Source organism: Haliotis rufescens, unplaced genomic scaffold (genome assembly GCF_023055435.1).
Source record: "Haliotis rufescens isolate VD_foot unplaced genomic scaffold, xgHalRufe1.0.p SCAF_13, whole genome shotgun sequence".
Taxonomy (NCBI): domain Eukaryota; kingdom Metazoa; phylum Mollusca; class Gastropoda; order Lepetellida; family Haliotidae; genus Haliotis; species Haliotis rufescens.
The window spans coordinates 34809839-34826672 of NW_025963813.1; the positions used below are offsets into that span (position 1 = coordinate 34809839).

The following is a 16834-nucleotide window of genomic DNA, read 5'->3' on the forward strand; positions in this document are numbered from 1 at the left end:
GGCTTGTGATCCGTAGATGACACTTGCAGGATCCTCCTATCTTGGTGTCGAATCCAATACGCCCCTATTGTCAGTCTAACCAGTAATACCTACACAGTGCGTTGGTTCCCCGACAGCACGTACCCTGAACAAGCATTCGAAAACAGCACTGAAATACACAAATGAAGCAAAGCATGGAGAGCCTAATGTATGTTGTCCCCTGAAACGGATTTTAGCGCCGCTTCATTATAGGACCACACTGTTGACGGCCAAACCCGCTTCATTTGTTGGTAACTAGTTAAGAAATAAACGACAAGTAGTTTATAGAACAATAAAACACTGCAAGGAGAATAAACCATGAAGGGCGCAGCCATGACGGTTTTATTTTGCCTACGGTGTTTGATTGTACGATAGACAACGACCACGGGTCGTTTATTTCTTACATGAGATACCAACATTATGTCATCCTTTTTTAAGGATGTCAATAAATTGTGCAAGCTTTTAAAACATTTACCAGTATTTAAATATTGATGACTCCCTGAATACAATCGAAGATTCCGGGGTAGAATAGGTCTTCAGCAACCCATGCTTGCCGTAAAAGGCGACTATGCTTGTCGTAAAAGGCGACTAACGGGATCGGGTGGTCAGGCTCGCTGACTTAGTTGATGCATGTCATCGATCCCAATTGCGTGGATAGATGCTCAGGATATCAAACACTGGATTGTCTGGTCCAGACTCGATTACTTACAGACCGCCGTCATATAGCTGAAATATTGCCGAGTGCGGCGTTAAACAACCAACCAACCAACCGACCTCGGCAATGCCGGACAACTCCTTTTTTAGATACAGGTGAGCTAAGTTTGGTATTCTCACAATGTTCACGTCTATTTCCTCCACATTCTCTCCCAATACCGATTTTCAAACCTCTCCCAATTGTTGGTGCGATCGTACGGCCATTTCGTTTATGTGCGTTGCCCAGCTACATCTACGGGGAACATGTTATTCTGGACACTTCCCTCAAAACATGACGTCGTCCTATATACGTCATCAAGTTGCGAGCGTTTGTTCGAATCTCCAGACATGACGGCATTATAGAACACTGTTTTATCGTGAAATAAACCACGATTCGTTCTTCATTGTTCTTTGCGAATTATCGTGTTGCTATCTTATATCAGGTAAAAGATAACGAGTTATTTACGCGAATTTAGTACTGAAGTGTTCAACCTGATCTATTTGTTAAATCACGAACACCATTATTTGTGTATTTATAAATTACAACCACTGACCAATGTGTTTCCCTCGGTTTACATCTTCAGACCTGTATATCATGAGTGAGTGAGTGAGTATGGTTTTACGCCGCTTTTAGCAATATTCCAGTAATATCACGGCGGGGGACACCAGAAATGGGCTTCACACATTGTACCCATGTCGGGAATCGAACCCGGGTCTTCGGCGTGACGAGCGAACGCTTTAACAACTAGGCTACTCGACCGCCCCACCTGTATATCAAGTCTTATGGGTGACATTATTCAATATCCACTGGCAGACATGGCTTGGATGGTTTCGAAAAGTGTTATGTTCTTATACATTTTGTGTGCTGTCCGCCATTGGACACTTGATCGTTTCAATCTACATATAAGTATTGTACCAGTGTTTCGAAGCAGTGTTTCTGTCTATTATGTTATTGTTTGTTTTGTTTGATTGTTGTTTAACGCCGCACTCAGCAAAATGCTAGCTATGTGACGGCGGCCTGTAAATAATCGAGTCTGGACCACACAATCAAGTGATTGACATCATGAACATCGATCCTTGCAACTGGGACACGATGACATGCATCAACCTTTTAAGGCAAGAATGGGTTGCTGAAGACCTACTCTATCCCGGATCTTCAAGGGTCTGTAATGCTAATTACACAATATACAACTGTTTATTTTGCGTACAGTCGGCACCCATTGTCTCCTCGAGAAATAGTTCGACGAATCCAGGGTTCGACACACTCTCGACATAATTACCGACTTTCCTACCCCCCCCACACACACAAAAAAAAAAAAAAAAAAAAAGAAAAAAAAAGAAATACAGCTAACATTCCACATCGTAGCACAAGTTCTGTTTGATATATTTGTAACTGTAAATTGAGTTACATCGGGTTAAAATAGTGATATATCTAGCAGGAGTTGCCTGGGTCAAGATTGTCAGTTCGACACAACAATGGAGTCGACACATCCGATTACAACCCAACTATATTTGTTAACTTAAACTGCCGGTTAAATGAAAATAATCACATTGTATAAAGTATTCAATTTGTATGTGACATAAACGTTACAAAGGTGATAAAAAAGGTTCCTAGGCTGAAAACAATCGTCAAAACACTGCAAACCTAACATCAAAAACACAACAATGATACCCGTATCAAATACATCCCCATCGAATAACAATTAAATGTTTATTTCATTTTTAGACACCTAGAAACATGGATCATGTATACTTTCTTTTGCCCGGACGTGTATATTTTTAAACTAAAAGTGCCCTTCAAACTCTTCCCAGGTGCTTTATTCAGGAAGGGTGCGGACATATTTGGCCATTCCGGTCATGGCCGTAACGTAGGTGTAGGCATCAGAGCTCCAGAAAGGGAAGTAGCGATCCTGGTCGTTATACCCATGGAACACTACAGGAGAATGGCATTTACTTGTCATGTTCTCGTACGTCGCTTCAGGTATAATTCCCTCAACTCCAAAAATAAATGGTTCGTTCCCTCTGTGTATTCTACAGTTGTCAGCAATAGGGACCCTTGTCCCATTGAAAAGCTCGATCCGATTCACTGGGTACATAGCTGGAGATGTCTGAAGTGAAGGAAACACTGATTCTGACATGGTTCGCGGAGGTACATGTAGTATGCGGCATGGTAAACACAAAACAGACTGAGTAAGTTTCACTGAGCATACGGGGGCATGCTGTTACCATTGTATGTACATCGCAGGGAACGAATGAGTTGATCATTCACTACGTTAACCATGAATGAACTTCTTGTCTCATGTGTGGAATCGAATCCGGGTGTTAATTGTGAGCGACGAATACATTAACCGTTAGATTACCTCACCGCCCCATCAGTATTTTGATAGATCTGTTGTCCTTGGTGTAAATATATGAAACAGCAAAACAGCCTGCCCAACACAATGAAATATAGATGGACTGTTTGATGGATGGATGGGAGCATGGGCGGGTGGATGGATGGGTGGATGGATGATGGATAAATGGCAGGATGGGCGGGTGGATGAATGGATGGATGGAGGATGGACGGGTGGATGATGGATGGATGGATGGATGGATGGATAATGGGTGGATGTGAGGATGGGCGGTAGGATGGATGGATGGATGGATTAGTGGATGGGAAGATGGATTGATGGATGCACATAACCGTATGAATTCTACCTTATGTATATTATGCATGTGGTATGTGATACCATAGTCACCTCCTAAACGAGGTAATCAAGATGTTATCGTTTGCCCAAACTGTAGAGTATACCACATATTATACTATATTATACAAAGAGTACCGTATAATCATGTCAATAAATTACTTGCAAGTACAGATTGCAAGCCTACATACTTTCTAGTAAAGTCAAATTGTACACAACATTAGCGCAAACCGTTTCGTATGGCAATCTTGGGTGTAAAATGTAATAACCTTATTATTAATAACACTATTTTATTAACTATATCTTCCTTACCGTTTCGCCCTTATTGGAACCAGAGAAAAACGCGTTCCAGGGTTTGTATTGACCCCCATAGCTGTTTAGATACAGCCATGTTACAATCTTCTTGACAGTCTCTTGAACCAATGCAGGCGTATCTGAAATGAGGCACGTGTGAAATATAGAACGAGTATGATAAAATTCTTGACACATGGATATTTACTGAATACTGAAGTTGACTTTGGGCCAGAACACAATAATATGCAGTCAGCCAGATTCAACATTCTCACCGCCAGATCCGTATATGGGATTATGGCTCTTACTGAAGGTCCCTCGAGTTCCAGGAACGGTTGTGAGTGAGTGAGTTAAAATTTAAAGTCTACTATTAAAACCTGTCAACAACGGACAGTAAAATAACTAGACTTATCACAGATTTAAAACGTCCAGTAACGGTTGATTCATTACGAACATATAACGCCATCATATGTAAAAGTAGGATGGAGACAAGGAGTGAGAGTATATTCCAGTATGAGTGGGTGAGTGATGTTTAACGCCGCTTTTAACAGTATTCCAGTTATATCACGGCATGTCAGCTTAATGTGGGAGGAAAGCCCGAAGTGATGCAGGTCTCAGACGTTTACCACTTCGGTGAAACCCACGAGCACGGGTATGGTGCTGACAAACCTAGAAACATAATCGGGGCGAACCGGGATTCGAACCCACAATCATAGGTTTCTGGCGTGTCCAAGGGACGCAACTCTGCTTTTCCAGTATGAAATGAAATGTTCCTCACTTTCATATTGCATCTATTCATAACTTTTGAAATATCAATAAATGATGTTTTCCATGCACTTAGGCGTATGGAGCACATTAGCGCATACTTCCAAACATTTGAAACTGCTCTTAGTTTGAAAATAAACGGGTTGGAAGAACGTGGCCGATTATTGAAGTTCATAAAATTCACCTGAATTGGCGACTTTAATGGGTGTACTTTTTTTAGCAGATGTATATATTTGTTTGAGGACATTCCTGTGCGTGTACGGTAAATGTTAAAACAATGACGCTGATTAGAGAGTGAGTGAGTATGAATTAGTAGTTAAGGAATATTCAACCACGGCGGGGGACACCGGAAATAAGCTTCACACATTATACCCATGTGGGGAATCGAATCCGATTGATTATGTAGATAAAAAAGATGCAAGTTCTGCTTAGGATTAAGGTTGGTTGGTCAGTTTGTTGTTTAAAGCCGCACTCTGCACTTGTCCAGCTACATGACGGCGGTCTGTAAATAATCGAGTATGGACAAGACAATCCAGTGATTGATATCATGAGCATCGATCCATGCAATTGGGATACGATGACATGCATCAACCAAGTCAGCGAGCCTGACCACCCGATCCCGTTAGTCGCCTCTTACGACAAGCATAGTCTCATTTTTCGGCAAGCATGGGTTGCTGAAGACCTATTCTACCCTGGATCTTCACGGGTCCTGAGGGTTAAGGCCGCCCAATGTCTACACAAACCTTTATCCCAGATAAGCTTCCCTGTGTGCTGGTCCTCAGTAGTCCAGATAGTCATCAAGGCGTTCAGGGCCATGGAGCTGGTGAAAATACGGTCTTCCGCGTTGTTCTGCAATTAAACGTTTCAATCCTACACATGCTCATTTCAAAAGAAAAGTAATCCTCGATTATCCATTACATTATATCTACATTTTAGTTAGATGAATACACTGGAACTGTTCCCAACCACATCCTCATCCCGATTAGAATGTCAGGATGTTGAAGCTGTCAAGCCAATCACCTCATTTTCATGAACTTGAGGGGGGCAACGGGTGGCCCAGTCGCCTAAGGCGCTGTGCAGAGTTGCGTCCCTTGGGCACGCCAGAAACCTATGATTGTGGGTTCGAATCACGGTTCGCCCCGATTATGTTTCTAGGTTTGTCTGCACCATATCTGTGCTCGTGGGTTTCACCAAAGTGGCAAACGTCTGAGACCTGAACCACTTCGGGCTTTCTCCCACATTAAGTCGACACACTGCGATATAACTGGAATACTGTTAAAAGCGGTGTTAAACCCAACTCACTCACTCATGAGCTGGAGAGATCCTCTTCCTGTTAGAGATTGGGGCATGTGATCACTACTGAAACGAAGCTACATGTATTTATTGGGTGTATATTTTGTATATTGATTCAAATCTAACCACTGTCTGCAGTGTAATTCTACATTCTATTCATAACATTAATAACGTAATCAATGAATGAGAAAACTATAAAATCTGAAAGACCGAACGTGTCACACGTCACGCTGAAGGTTCGGGTTCGATTTACCTAAATGGGTACAGTGTGTAAATCCCACCTGTGTCCCCCGACGTGATATTTCTGAAATATTGCTAAAAACGGTGTAGAACAACCGCACTCACATGTTGTGTATCATATATTACGAGATATATTACCACAGACATGTTGTCGTACGTGGTGTCGCCACCGCCGAGAAAGTCATCGTAGTAGATGGTGTCCCAGCCTGTCTGGTTTCCAGTCTTTCGCTGGTCCAGGATCCAAGGTGACGCATACTCTCGTAGCACCTGCTTGAAGTCCTCCAGAACCTGTTCCATCCCCTTTATCACATAATGGGCATGATGAAGTTGTGATCTTATTAACATCAAGAAATCTTTGAGTTGTATCTTAATGAGAGTTGGTTGGTTGGTTTGTTGTGTAACGCCGCACTCAGAAATATTCCAGCAATATGACGGCGGTCTGTAAACAATCGAGTCTGGACCAGACAATCCAGTGATTGATATCATGAGCATCGATCCACGCAATTGGGATCGATGACATGCATCAACCAAGTCAGCGAGCCTGACCATCCGATCCCGTTAGTCGCCTTTTACGACAAGCATGGGTTGTTAAAGACCTATTCTACCCAGGAATCATCACGGGTCGTCTTAATGTGAAGTTATATAGTCTTAATATGAAATTATAAACATTTAAGTCATATCTTGAAATAAACAGATCTTATTAACATCAAGAAATCTTGGATTTGAAGTTGTGTCTTAATGTGAAATTAAATGCATTTCAGTCATATCTTGAAATAAACAGATCGTATTAATATCAAGAAATCTTGGATTTGAAGTTGTGTCTTAATTAATGTGAAATTAAATACTTTTCCGTCATATCTTGAAATAAACCGATCTTATTAATATAAAAAAATCTTTGATTTGAAGTTGTATCTTAATGTGAAATTAAATATATTTTAGTCTTATCATAAAGTAAACAGATCTTATTAATATCAAGAAATCTTGTATTTGAGGCCGTGTCTTATTGTGAAATTAAATACTTTTCCGTCATATCGTGAAATAAACAGATCTTATTAATTTCAAGAAATCTTTGATTTGAAGTTGTATCTTAATGTGAAACTAAATACATTTCAGTCATATCATAAAGTAAACAGATCTTATTGATATCAAGAAACAATTTATTTGAAGTTGTGTCTTAATGTGAAATTAAATATATTTCAGTCATATATCTTGAAATAAACAAATCTTATTAATATCACGAAATCTCTGATTTGAAGTTGTGTCTTAATGTGAAATTAAATACATTTCTGTCATATCATAAAGTAAACAGATCTTATTGATATCAAGAAAACTTTGATTTGAAGTTGTGTCTTAATGTGAAACTAAATACATTTCAGTCACATAAGGAAACATATCTGTTAATAGTACGAAATCTTTTACAGAAAAGCCATAGTATTAACTATTAAGTGAGTGAGTGAGTTCGGTTTAGCGCCGCGTTAAACATTATTTCAGTTAAACCACAGTGTGTCAGCTTGTGAGGAAAGCCTGGATTGTCGCCGGTCTTACGTTTATCACTTTGGTCACACTGACGAGAAAGGCACGATCTGACAAATCTAGATATATTATGAGTGCGAATAAGGAATCCATCTAGACCGTCATGGTCTTCTGGCATACAATGCATGACGGATAAATTGTTTGATAGGCATTACTTAGAAGTTTACGGATGACAAGGTAGACACAATTTTATGGATAACAACTTCGTTAATACTGTGAAAAGCGACGTTTCGGTATAGATCCTTATACCGTTGTCAAGCAAGACTGAAATGAAAACGTATTTGTGTAATTCCACTGACTCACCTTATGTGGCAGTGATCCCGTCTTGTCAAGAGTTTCTTGGAGTTTATTGTACGTCCTGGCCACAAACCAGTAGAACTCTATGACTGGCGGATAGTACGTAAGCGCAAGGTCAACACGATCAGAGAAATTAGTCTGGATTTGGAAAGCGAGCATTCGTGTAGTGTCGTTATAGATTTTCTGCAATTTAAAAACATAAGCGCAAATTATACCAGAAATGTATCACTAATATACACAAATGCAGGATTATATAGTCAACATCAGGATGTTTCATCCCAAACTAGCTTCGTTATAATGTTGTTGGATCACAATGCGTTGCAGATATTTGCATCGGTTGCCATGAAACATTTGAAAGAATGATAAAGAACAACTTTAGATGATATATATAATCTAACCCCCGTGTACGACTCGTGTTGACATATTTAATTTTATCAAAAGAAACGAGGGTGAGATTATCTATATCGACCCCAAAAACTATATAATAACTATCGGTATATCTGCCCTGCAGGTTGAATTATACAGTAATTATCGAGATATCTGCCTTGCGGGTTGGACTAGTCAGTAACTATCAGGATATCTGTCCTACAGGTTGGATTATCCAGTAACTGTCGCAATATCTCTCCTGCATGTTGGTTTGAACAGTAGCTGTCGAGATATTTGCCCTGCAGGTTGGATTATACAGAAACTATCGATATATCTGCCTTGCGGGTTGGATTAGTCAGTAACTATCAGGAAACTGTCCTGCGGGTTGGATTATTCAGCTACTATCGGGATATATGTCCTGCAGGTTGGATCATTCAGCTACTATCGGGATACCTACCCTGCAGGTTTGATGATTCAGCTACTATCGGGATGTCTACAATGCCAATTGGATTATTCACTTACCCTTGTGATATCTACCCTGCAGGTTGGATTATGCTGTTATTATCAGGATATCTACCCTGCAGGTTTGATTATTCAGTTACTATCGGGATATCTGCCCTGCAGGTTAAACATTTGATTATTCAGTTACAATCAGGATATCTGTCCTGCAGGTTGGATTATTCAATTACTATCAGGATAACTACCCTGCAGGTTGGATTATTCAGTTGCTATCAGGATATCTACCCTGCAGGTTTGATTATTCAATTACTATCAGGATATCTACCCTACAGCTTTGATTATTCAGTTACTATCAGGATATCTACCCTGCAGATTGGATTATTCGGTTACTAACAGGATATCTACCCTGCATGTTTGATTATTCAATTACTATCAGGATATCTACCCTGCAGGTTGGATTATATAGTTACTATCGAGATATCTGCATGCTCGGAATATTGGATTATACAGTAACTCTCGGGATATCTGCCACGCAGATTGGATTATTTAGTTACTATCACGATATCTACCCTGCAGGCTGGATTATACAGTAACCATGGGGATATCGACCATGCATGTTTTATTTAACAGTAACTATCGGGATATCGTCCTGTAGGTTGGATTATCCAGTAACTATGGCCATATCTCTCCTGCATGTTGAATTGAACAGTAGTTGTCGGGATACCTGCCCTGCAGGTTTGATTATACAGTAACTATCGGGATATCTACAACAGCATGTTGGTTAACATAATAACTAGCAGGGTATCTCCTATGCAGGTTCGATTAAACAGTTATTTTGGCGATATCTGCCATAAGATTATACAGTAACTATTGGGATATCTACTATGGAGAATAGACAAAAGTTGGTCCGTCGGATTTGGTACCATAGAAGGGTTGACTACACAGTAACTGTTGTTATATCTACCAGAGGAGGTTGGACTATCCTGTTAAGGTTGGCGTGAATGAGTGAGTTAGGCTTTACGCTGCTTTTAAAAGTATTCCAGTTATATCACGGCGTGTCAGCTTAATGTGGGGGAAAAGCCCGAAGTGATGCAGGTCTCAGACGTTTACCACTTCGGTAAAACCCACGAGCACATGTATGGTGCTGACAAATCCTAGAAACATCATCGGGGCGAACCGGGATTCGAACCCACAATCATAGGTTTCTGGCGTGCCCAAGGGACGCAACTCTGCACAGCGAATGGCGGCACCTTAGACGACTGGGCCATCCGTGACCCCAAAGGAGAATAGACTGTAGCCGTACCGTCGGATTTCGTACCATAGAAGGTTTGACTACGCAGTTACTATCGTTATATCCACCAGAGAAGGTTGGACTATACTGTTAATATCGGAGAAACAGATGAGCTGATTATACAGTTATATCTACCAGAATGTCTGTGTCATCCAACAAAGAAGGTTCAAGTACACCATTGATGATGCCGGCTGTTACAGCATACATGAAGTTAGCGGATACAGTGACGTCGACGTTGTTAATGTTGAATGGCATCATCACCCCCTTTTGTAACCAGGTCCGAACTTCATCAGTGTCCTGGATCTAGTACAGGAGTCATATATTTTTGTATCCTAGTGTTCATGAATTACGAAACTTCATTATTATTGATTAACCAATACAAACCTAGAACAAGTTTGGGACAAGCAGAAATACACTTTTCAGAGGGGTACACAAAGTACGCGATCTACAAGTTGTCGGACTGCCTCACTCTGGCAGTGTGCGTTCGAATCCCGGATGGGACTCAACCCTCAAAAGTACTAGATCTGTACTTTACTAAGAAAGTGTTATCCCAATATAGCAGAAATACAATATTTGTCTCGTGAGCATTACATTTTCACATGCTATACTGATATTATGTTTACGTTGGCAAAGATTCGCTGTCTATGAACAATTTATTGCGTAAAAATTGACGTCATAAATTGAAACGGACATACAGTTGCAATCTACTGACCCACGTTGGCACAAGGACCACGTCGTTTCCAGCTTTCTGTTCCTGCTCTAGCCACTTCCGCAGGTAGACATAAGACCGGGAATCGATCGTGTTGACTCGCTGGTCTCCGGAAAATGGTCTTTGCAAAAAAAACAAAAACATAATCATTTATAAGATACTTCAGTGTGAACGATTGAGTTTTCTGAAGTTGAGAAAAGTGATATTTTCCTTGCAGTGAACATAACACGTTGTTATTTTACTGCAGTGACGGAACTATTGTCATACAAGAGTTAACTCCCCTTAAATTGTCTCCCTTTATCGTAAGTGTCTCGCCCGCACACAAAAATTGACGTCTTTTCCACGTTAGTTCCACATTGCCAAGGCAAAATATTGACAGATGGTCAATTATGGAGTTAATATCACTTCTTGCCGCTTGTTATTCTCTCGAAAATGTTTCGTTATAAATCTTAATTTCTCTTTGAACTCGTCAATCGACAGCGGGCTCCTAGTTTTCAAGAATATTTTTTGTTAAAATGATATTTCACTCGAAACATGAAATATCCTCTTTATATACACTGTTCGTTCTTTGCTACTGAAACGCACGGTCACATCAACTACGACTGGTAACTGCCACGAAGGGGCTAACGTTACAAAAGCGGTTTCAACAAAAGTTGAGGCATTTTTGCTTTTGACATTTTTCAAATCATCTTTTGTCCATATGCATCTGATTGTATTAACATTTTTTGCTCATATTATAGTGTTCGCTTAAAATAAACGCAATATTACTAATATAGGGATACAGTGCAATCAATAATTCCAAGTACCATACATTGTCTCAACACTGTCTTTCCCTAGCTGCTTAATGTCTATATGGGATTCAATATACACAAAGACAGGTTGAATAAATTAGTGGCTTTCAGATTCGTTTTGTGCTGCGTTGCAAGATGGATCGTCACTCATCAAATGTACGTGGTAAGTATAGTGATTAGTACATTACATTTCATGTCATCTTATTGTGGGAAGACCACGTGAGTGATTTCGGGGGAAATCTAGGATTCATGTTGACCATGAACGGCGGATCATGGATTATCTAATGATCCGCATTGTCGTAACAAAACGGGATGTAGTGTACAGACTGATTCACGCATGTTGCGAGAAGGTAAACTGATACATCCGTCTTACCTGTAGACAAACTGATACATCCGTCTTACCTGTAGACAAACTGATACATCAGTCTTACCTGTAGGCAAACTGATACATCTGTTTTACCTCTGTAGGCAAACTGATTCCTATGTCGTACCTGTAGTCAAACTGATACATCCGTCTTACCTGTAGACAAACTGATACATCCGTCTTACCTGTAGACAAACTGATACATCCGTCTTACCTGTAGACAAACTGATACATCCGTCTTACCTGTAGACAAACTGATACATCCGTCTTATCTGGAGGCATACTGATTCATAGGTCTTTCCTGTAGACAAACTGATACATCCGTCTTACCTGTAGACAAACTGATACATCAGTCTTACCTGTAGGCAAACTGACACATCCTTCATACCTGGAAGCATACTGATCCACACGTCTTACCTGTAGGCAAACTGACACATCCGTCTTACCTGGAGGCATACTGATCCATACCTGTAGGCATAACGCTTCAGGGCATCAAATACAGATGTCAGGTTAGAGTTTTGGGACATCCACAAATCAGAGGCCTCTCGGAAGGTATGAGACGTTTCCTTTAGCATTGAACCTAGACCGATGTTGAGAAAAGTGTCATCAAAATCTGGCGGAACATGAAACACCGACATGTACCCATCTCTGAAAGGAAAACAAAACACGTCCCGAAATAGAATCATTGACAAGGACATATTTCAGTGTTTTGGGACACTTGAACTATCAGCCTGAGATAAAAGTAAACAACAAAGAAACAAGGTAATCTATAACTATGGAATGTGTTTCGTTACTTTTATAAATCAAACTTTAGTATGCTATTAACATTTAGTGGTAGTGTAATACAAACATAAAAGGTAATGATAACAGCAACAGGACAAGGTTTGTTTGTTTGTTGGTTAACGCCGCACTCAGCAATATTCCAGCTATATGACGGCGGTCTGTAAATAATCGAGTCTGGACCACACAATCCAGTGATTAGTATCATGAGCATCGATCCACGCAATTGGGATTGATGACATGCATCAACCAAGTCAGCGAGCCTGACCACCCGATCCCGTTAGTCGCCTTTTACGACAAGCATAGTCGCCTTTTATGGCAAGCATGGGTTTCTGAAGACCTATTCTACCCCGGTTCTTCACGTGGCAACAGGAGAATGACATTACCTAGATCTCATAAGCCGCGTCATGATGTACTCGATGTCCTTTAGACCAAGTTTCTCAAGCTCAGCATAGGTCCAGTTTAAGGGTAGATATTTGATCCCCTCTATAAGATCCACCAAGTTTCGAGGACTGCTGTCCCACGCCTTCACGGATTCATTATACACTTGTGGCCAGAACGTCATTAAAGAATTGTTGAAGGCAACATTCTTGTCCCGGTGATCCTTGATGGCGTCTAGACCAGCGTTGATACCCCTCAGATTAAAACCCGTCATATCTCCATATCTACTGAACTCTGCCAGAATCTCCATCACATACGCTGTGGCAAACATGTTGTTGTCAAACACACCAAATAGTTGCCTGAACAAAGCCAAGTCAGGGTCACCATGAAAGTACTGCTTGACATAACTCGGCCAGACCCCCTTGTGTTCTGCCCATTCCAATAAAGGCACGTATTTCTTCTCCTTCTTTATCTGGGCATTTTCTACAATATCTCTCATAAACCGTATAGCTCCCTCTATGTCTTGCTTGGTCGGGGACGACGAGACACACGTTAGCAGTAACACAAAGCACCATGCAACTATGACAGTCATGTTCAATGTGTAAAAAACCAACAATATCGTCAGTATGTATGGAACGTGAAAACTAATGTGAAATCAGGGCCGATACACATATGTTTATCTTAAATGGCACGCGTCAGGTCATGGGTCTAGACGTGAAGGTCTGCTATTGTGTTACCAGTGGCATGTTCGAACAAATGATGAACGTCTGATGTCTATGCAGCTTTGAAATATAAGACAAACCTTTAAAGTTTCGGTAATTTATATTTTCACAGGGTCTTGATCCATAACAGACATTGACCTTGGAGTATCTCGAGTGTAAAGAGTAAATATGTATATTTGTCATCACTAAACATATTTGTTCGTGATCATTAAACATATGTGTTCGTGATCATTAACTAATTTGTTCATAAACATATGTGTTCGTGATCATTAAACATGTGTTCGTGATCATTAAACATATGTGTTCGTGATCATTAAACATATGTGTTCGTGAACATATGTGTTCTTGATCATTAAACATATGTGTTCGTGATCATTTAACATATGTGTTCGTAAACATATGTGTTCTTGATCATTAAACATATGTGTTCGTAAACATATGTGTTCGTGATCATTAAACATATGTGTTCGTGATGATTAAACATATGTGTTCGTGATCATTAAACATATGTGTTCGTGATCATTAAACATATGTGTTCGTGATCATTAAACATATTTGTTTGTGATCATTAAACATATTTGTTCGTGATCATTAAACATATGTGTTCGTGATCATTAAACATATGTGTTCGTAAATATATGTGTTCTTGATCATTAAACATATGTGTTCGTAAACATATGTGTTCGTGATCATTAAACATATGTGTTCGTAAACATATGTGTTTGTGATCATTAAACCTATGTGTTTGTGATCATTAAACATATGTGTTCGTGATCATTAAACATATGTGTTCGTGATCATTAAACATATTTGTTCGTGATCATTAAACATATGTGTTCGTGATCATTAAACATATGTGTTCGTAAACATATGTGTTCGTGATCATTAAACATATGTGTTCGTGATCATTAAACATATTTGTTCGTGATCATTAAACATATGTGTTCGTGATCATTAAACATATGTGTTCGTAAATATATGTGTTCTTGATCATTAAACATATGTGTTCGTAAACATATGTGTTCGTGATCATTAAACATATGTGTTCGTAAACATATGTGTTCGTGATCATTAAACATATGTGGACGTGATCATTAAACATATGTGTTCGTGATCATTAAACATATGTGTTCGTGTCCATTAAACACATGTGTTCGTGATCAGGCATGCATTACTTCCGACTTTCATCCTGGATCAAACACACGCTTCGTGCTATGACTGCAATACTGTTCAAATCCTCATTAAACCAAACTCATTCCCTCAATGGTACACATCCACGACGTGTGTCAGTATTGGCGTATTTAAACTTACGCTGGACTATTCTGATATAACTAAACCACTGTTCAAGGCGGAATTAAACCAAACCATTTCATTCTTCACTTTTGAACATTTTGATGTCTATGTCTTTACAATTTTTTAACGGTGAAAGCACTGGAATGGCATACGTGTAATGTATGTATATTGGGATACATAGGTGGTTCACAATGGCGTTTCACATCCCCCTGACTTCACCTTCTTCAACATTGATCTCGGTTCCATCCTGTCTGAGATGTCCGACCTGTGCCCGACGTACGACAAGATGTGGCGATCCCACAACACCAATCTCTCATCTGTGTTCGACGCCCTCAAGTATTACGCCTACAGGTCAGTATGGTAGAGGGCAGGCTTGTCTTCATCTTAATACGGGAATGAGTCACTGGTACAGTGGTATAAATTGGTCCTTGCCCAACCTCCCAATAGTTTAGGTATCATAAGGACGACTTGTAATTTGCCATTTTTATGGGTTTTGCTATATTTTAGGACTAGTGGACTAAAACTGTCAGTTACTATCACTGGTATATATAGTGGATAGAATGTCTGCCCTGGCCGCGTCATACTGAAAGACGTTAAAAGATGGTACTTATTGTTATCCTGTCTGGCGCTGTGCATTAAGGGGCTAAAACAAGGACACGTTGGCCCAGAGTATGTGTCTCAGTAGGCTATCCATGTTAGACTGCGGTAGGGTATCTCAGTGGGCTAACCTTATAGAACCAGCATAGTATTTATTACGTCCGTACAAGCGCGCGCGCGCACACACACACGCACGCGCACACACACACACACACACACACACACACACACACACACACACACGCACGCGCACACACACACACACACGACCCCAATGAGTAACAGGGGAGAGTTAGCTGCCTGGTGTTTGGATGCCTAAAGTAAACTCGTTCGCGGACGATTCATGTCACCAAAGGCCAAATGTTACGAACATTCCAAATTCTTCTTGGAACCGAAAGGGCCTACCACTGCCGCTGGAACCTCCTGTTCCTTATAATTAGGCGACATTTAAAAAAAAAATCTTTTAAAAGTGAGGTAGGCCAGTTAAAAAAACAACAAAATAACCTCTCAGATTTGTTTACTTTTCTTTTGTCCTAAACAGGTATACCAAAAAAACTATTCTGTAGAAACAAAAGTAAAACAACTCATTTTTTCAAGAAAATTGTATTACATCCCTGGCACACAGCTGGTGCACAAATGGGAATACGGCTTTTTGGCAAAATTGTGCTCAAACAATTTCTATGTCATGCATTCGTAGCTGCGCAAAGAATTGAAAATGTTCATGAAGTATCCTTTGGCCTCACAGTATACAGGGATTAAACAGCTGTGAATTCCTGTGAGACCCACATATGACCCATTTGATAAATAGAGATTACTATACGAGTGTCTGTCAGATACGAATGATCTTACAACGAGTTGTTTCAAAAGGTATCTAACGGTGCAGTAATCTGTTTCTTAAACACTCTAAAATCGCACCTTTTTAGCATCGAAGCGATGCATTTTGTCTATTCTCATGATTGCAGTAGCGCATTAATACATACCACAACTGTTATGTGACGTCATCCTATATTCTGCTTTCTACTCATAAATAATGTGACCCTACACAAAAAGGTTTCCGTCATATCTGAGGATTATCAAGGCGATGATAATAATGCAACCTAGACAAAAACAAAGAACACGCTGGGTGCGTGTGTTTACACCTCAAAGAAATTACCAAATATGTACAACAATGTTTTCTCCGTTGGACATCACTGCCGGCGACCGACTTTTACAAAATGGCTTGTTTCACTGACAACAGTACGCGGGATTTCCAGAGGAGGATTTTCGT

General features: G+C 40.1%; 1 protein-coding gene across 1 annotated transcript; it reads right to left on the reverse strand.

Annotated features, from left to right (window-relative positions):
• Positions 1-2513: 2513 nt before the first annotated feature.
• On the reverse strand, positions 2514-13584 carry LOC124151549. Its single transcript, XM_046524067.2, has 9 exons — positions 12961-13584; positions 12263-12442; positions 10643-10760; positions 10066-10233; positions 7821-7997; positions 6123-6284; positions 5195-5300; positions 3708-3829; positions 2514-2819 (listed from the first exon to the last, which is right to left on the reverse strand). Exons 1-9 carry the CDS (start codon positions 13545-13547, stop codon positions 2529-2531), a joined length of 1911 nt encoding a protein of 636 aa, XP_046380023.2. The 5' UTR covers positions 13548-13584; the 3' UTR covers positions 2514-2528.
• Positions 13585-16834: the final 3250 nt, after the last annotated feature.

Excerpts from the sequence above, each read along its gene's own strand:
- LOC124151549 (XM_046524067.2), bottom strand. The coding sequence starts at position 13,547 with ATGACTGTCATAGTTGCATGGTGCTTTGTGTTACTGCTAACGTGTGTC. Across the intron at positions 3,830-5,194 it reads GAAGCTTATCTGGGATAAAG|ATACGCCTGCATTGGTTCAA; the intron begins GTTTGTGTAGAC and ends GCCTCATTTCAG. Across the intron at positions 2,820-3,707 it reads GTTCCAATAAGGGCGAAACG|ACATCTCCAGCTATGTACCC; the intron begins GTAAGGAAGATA and ends CCTTCACTTCAG.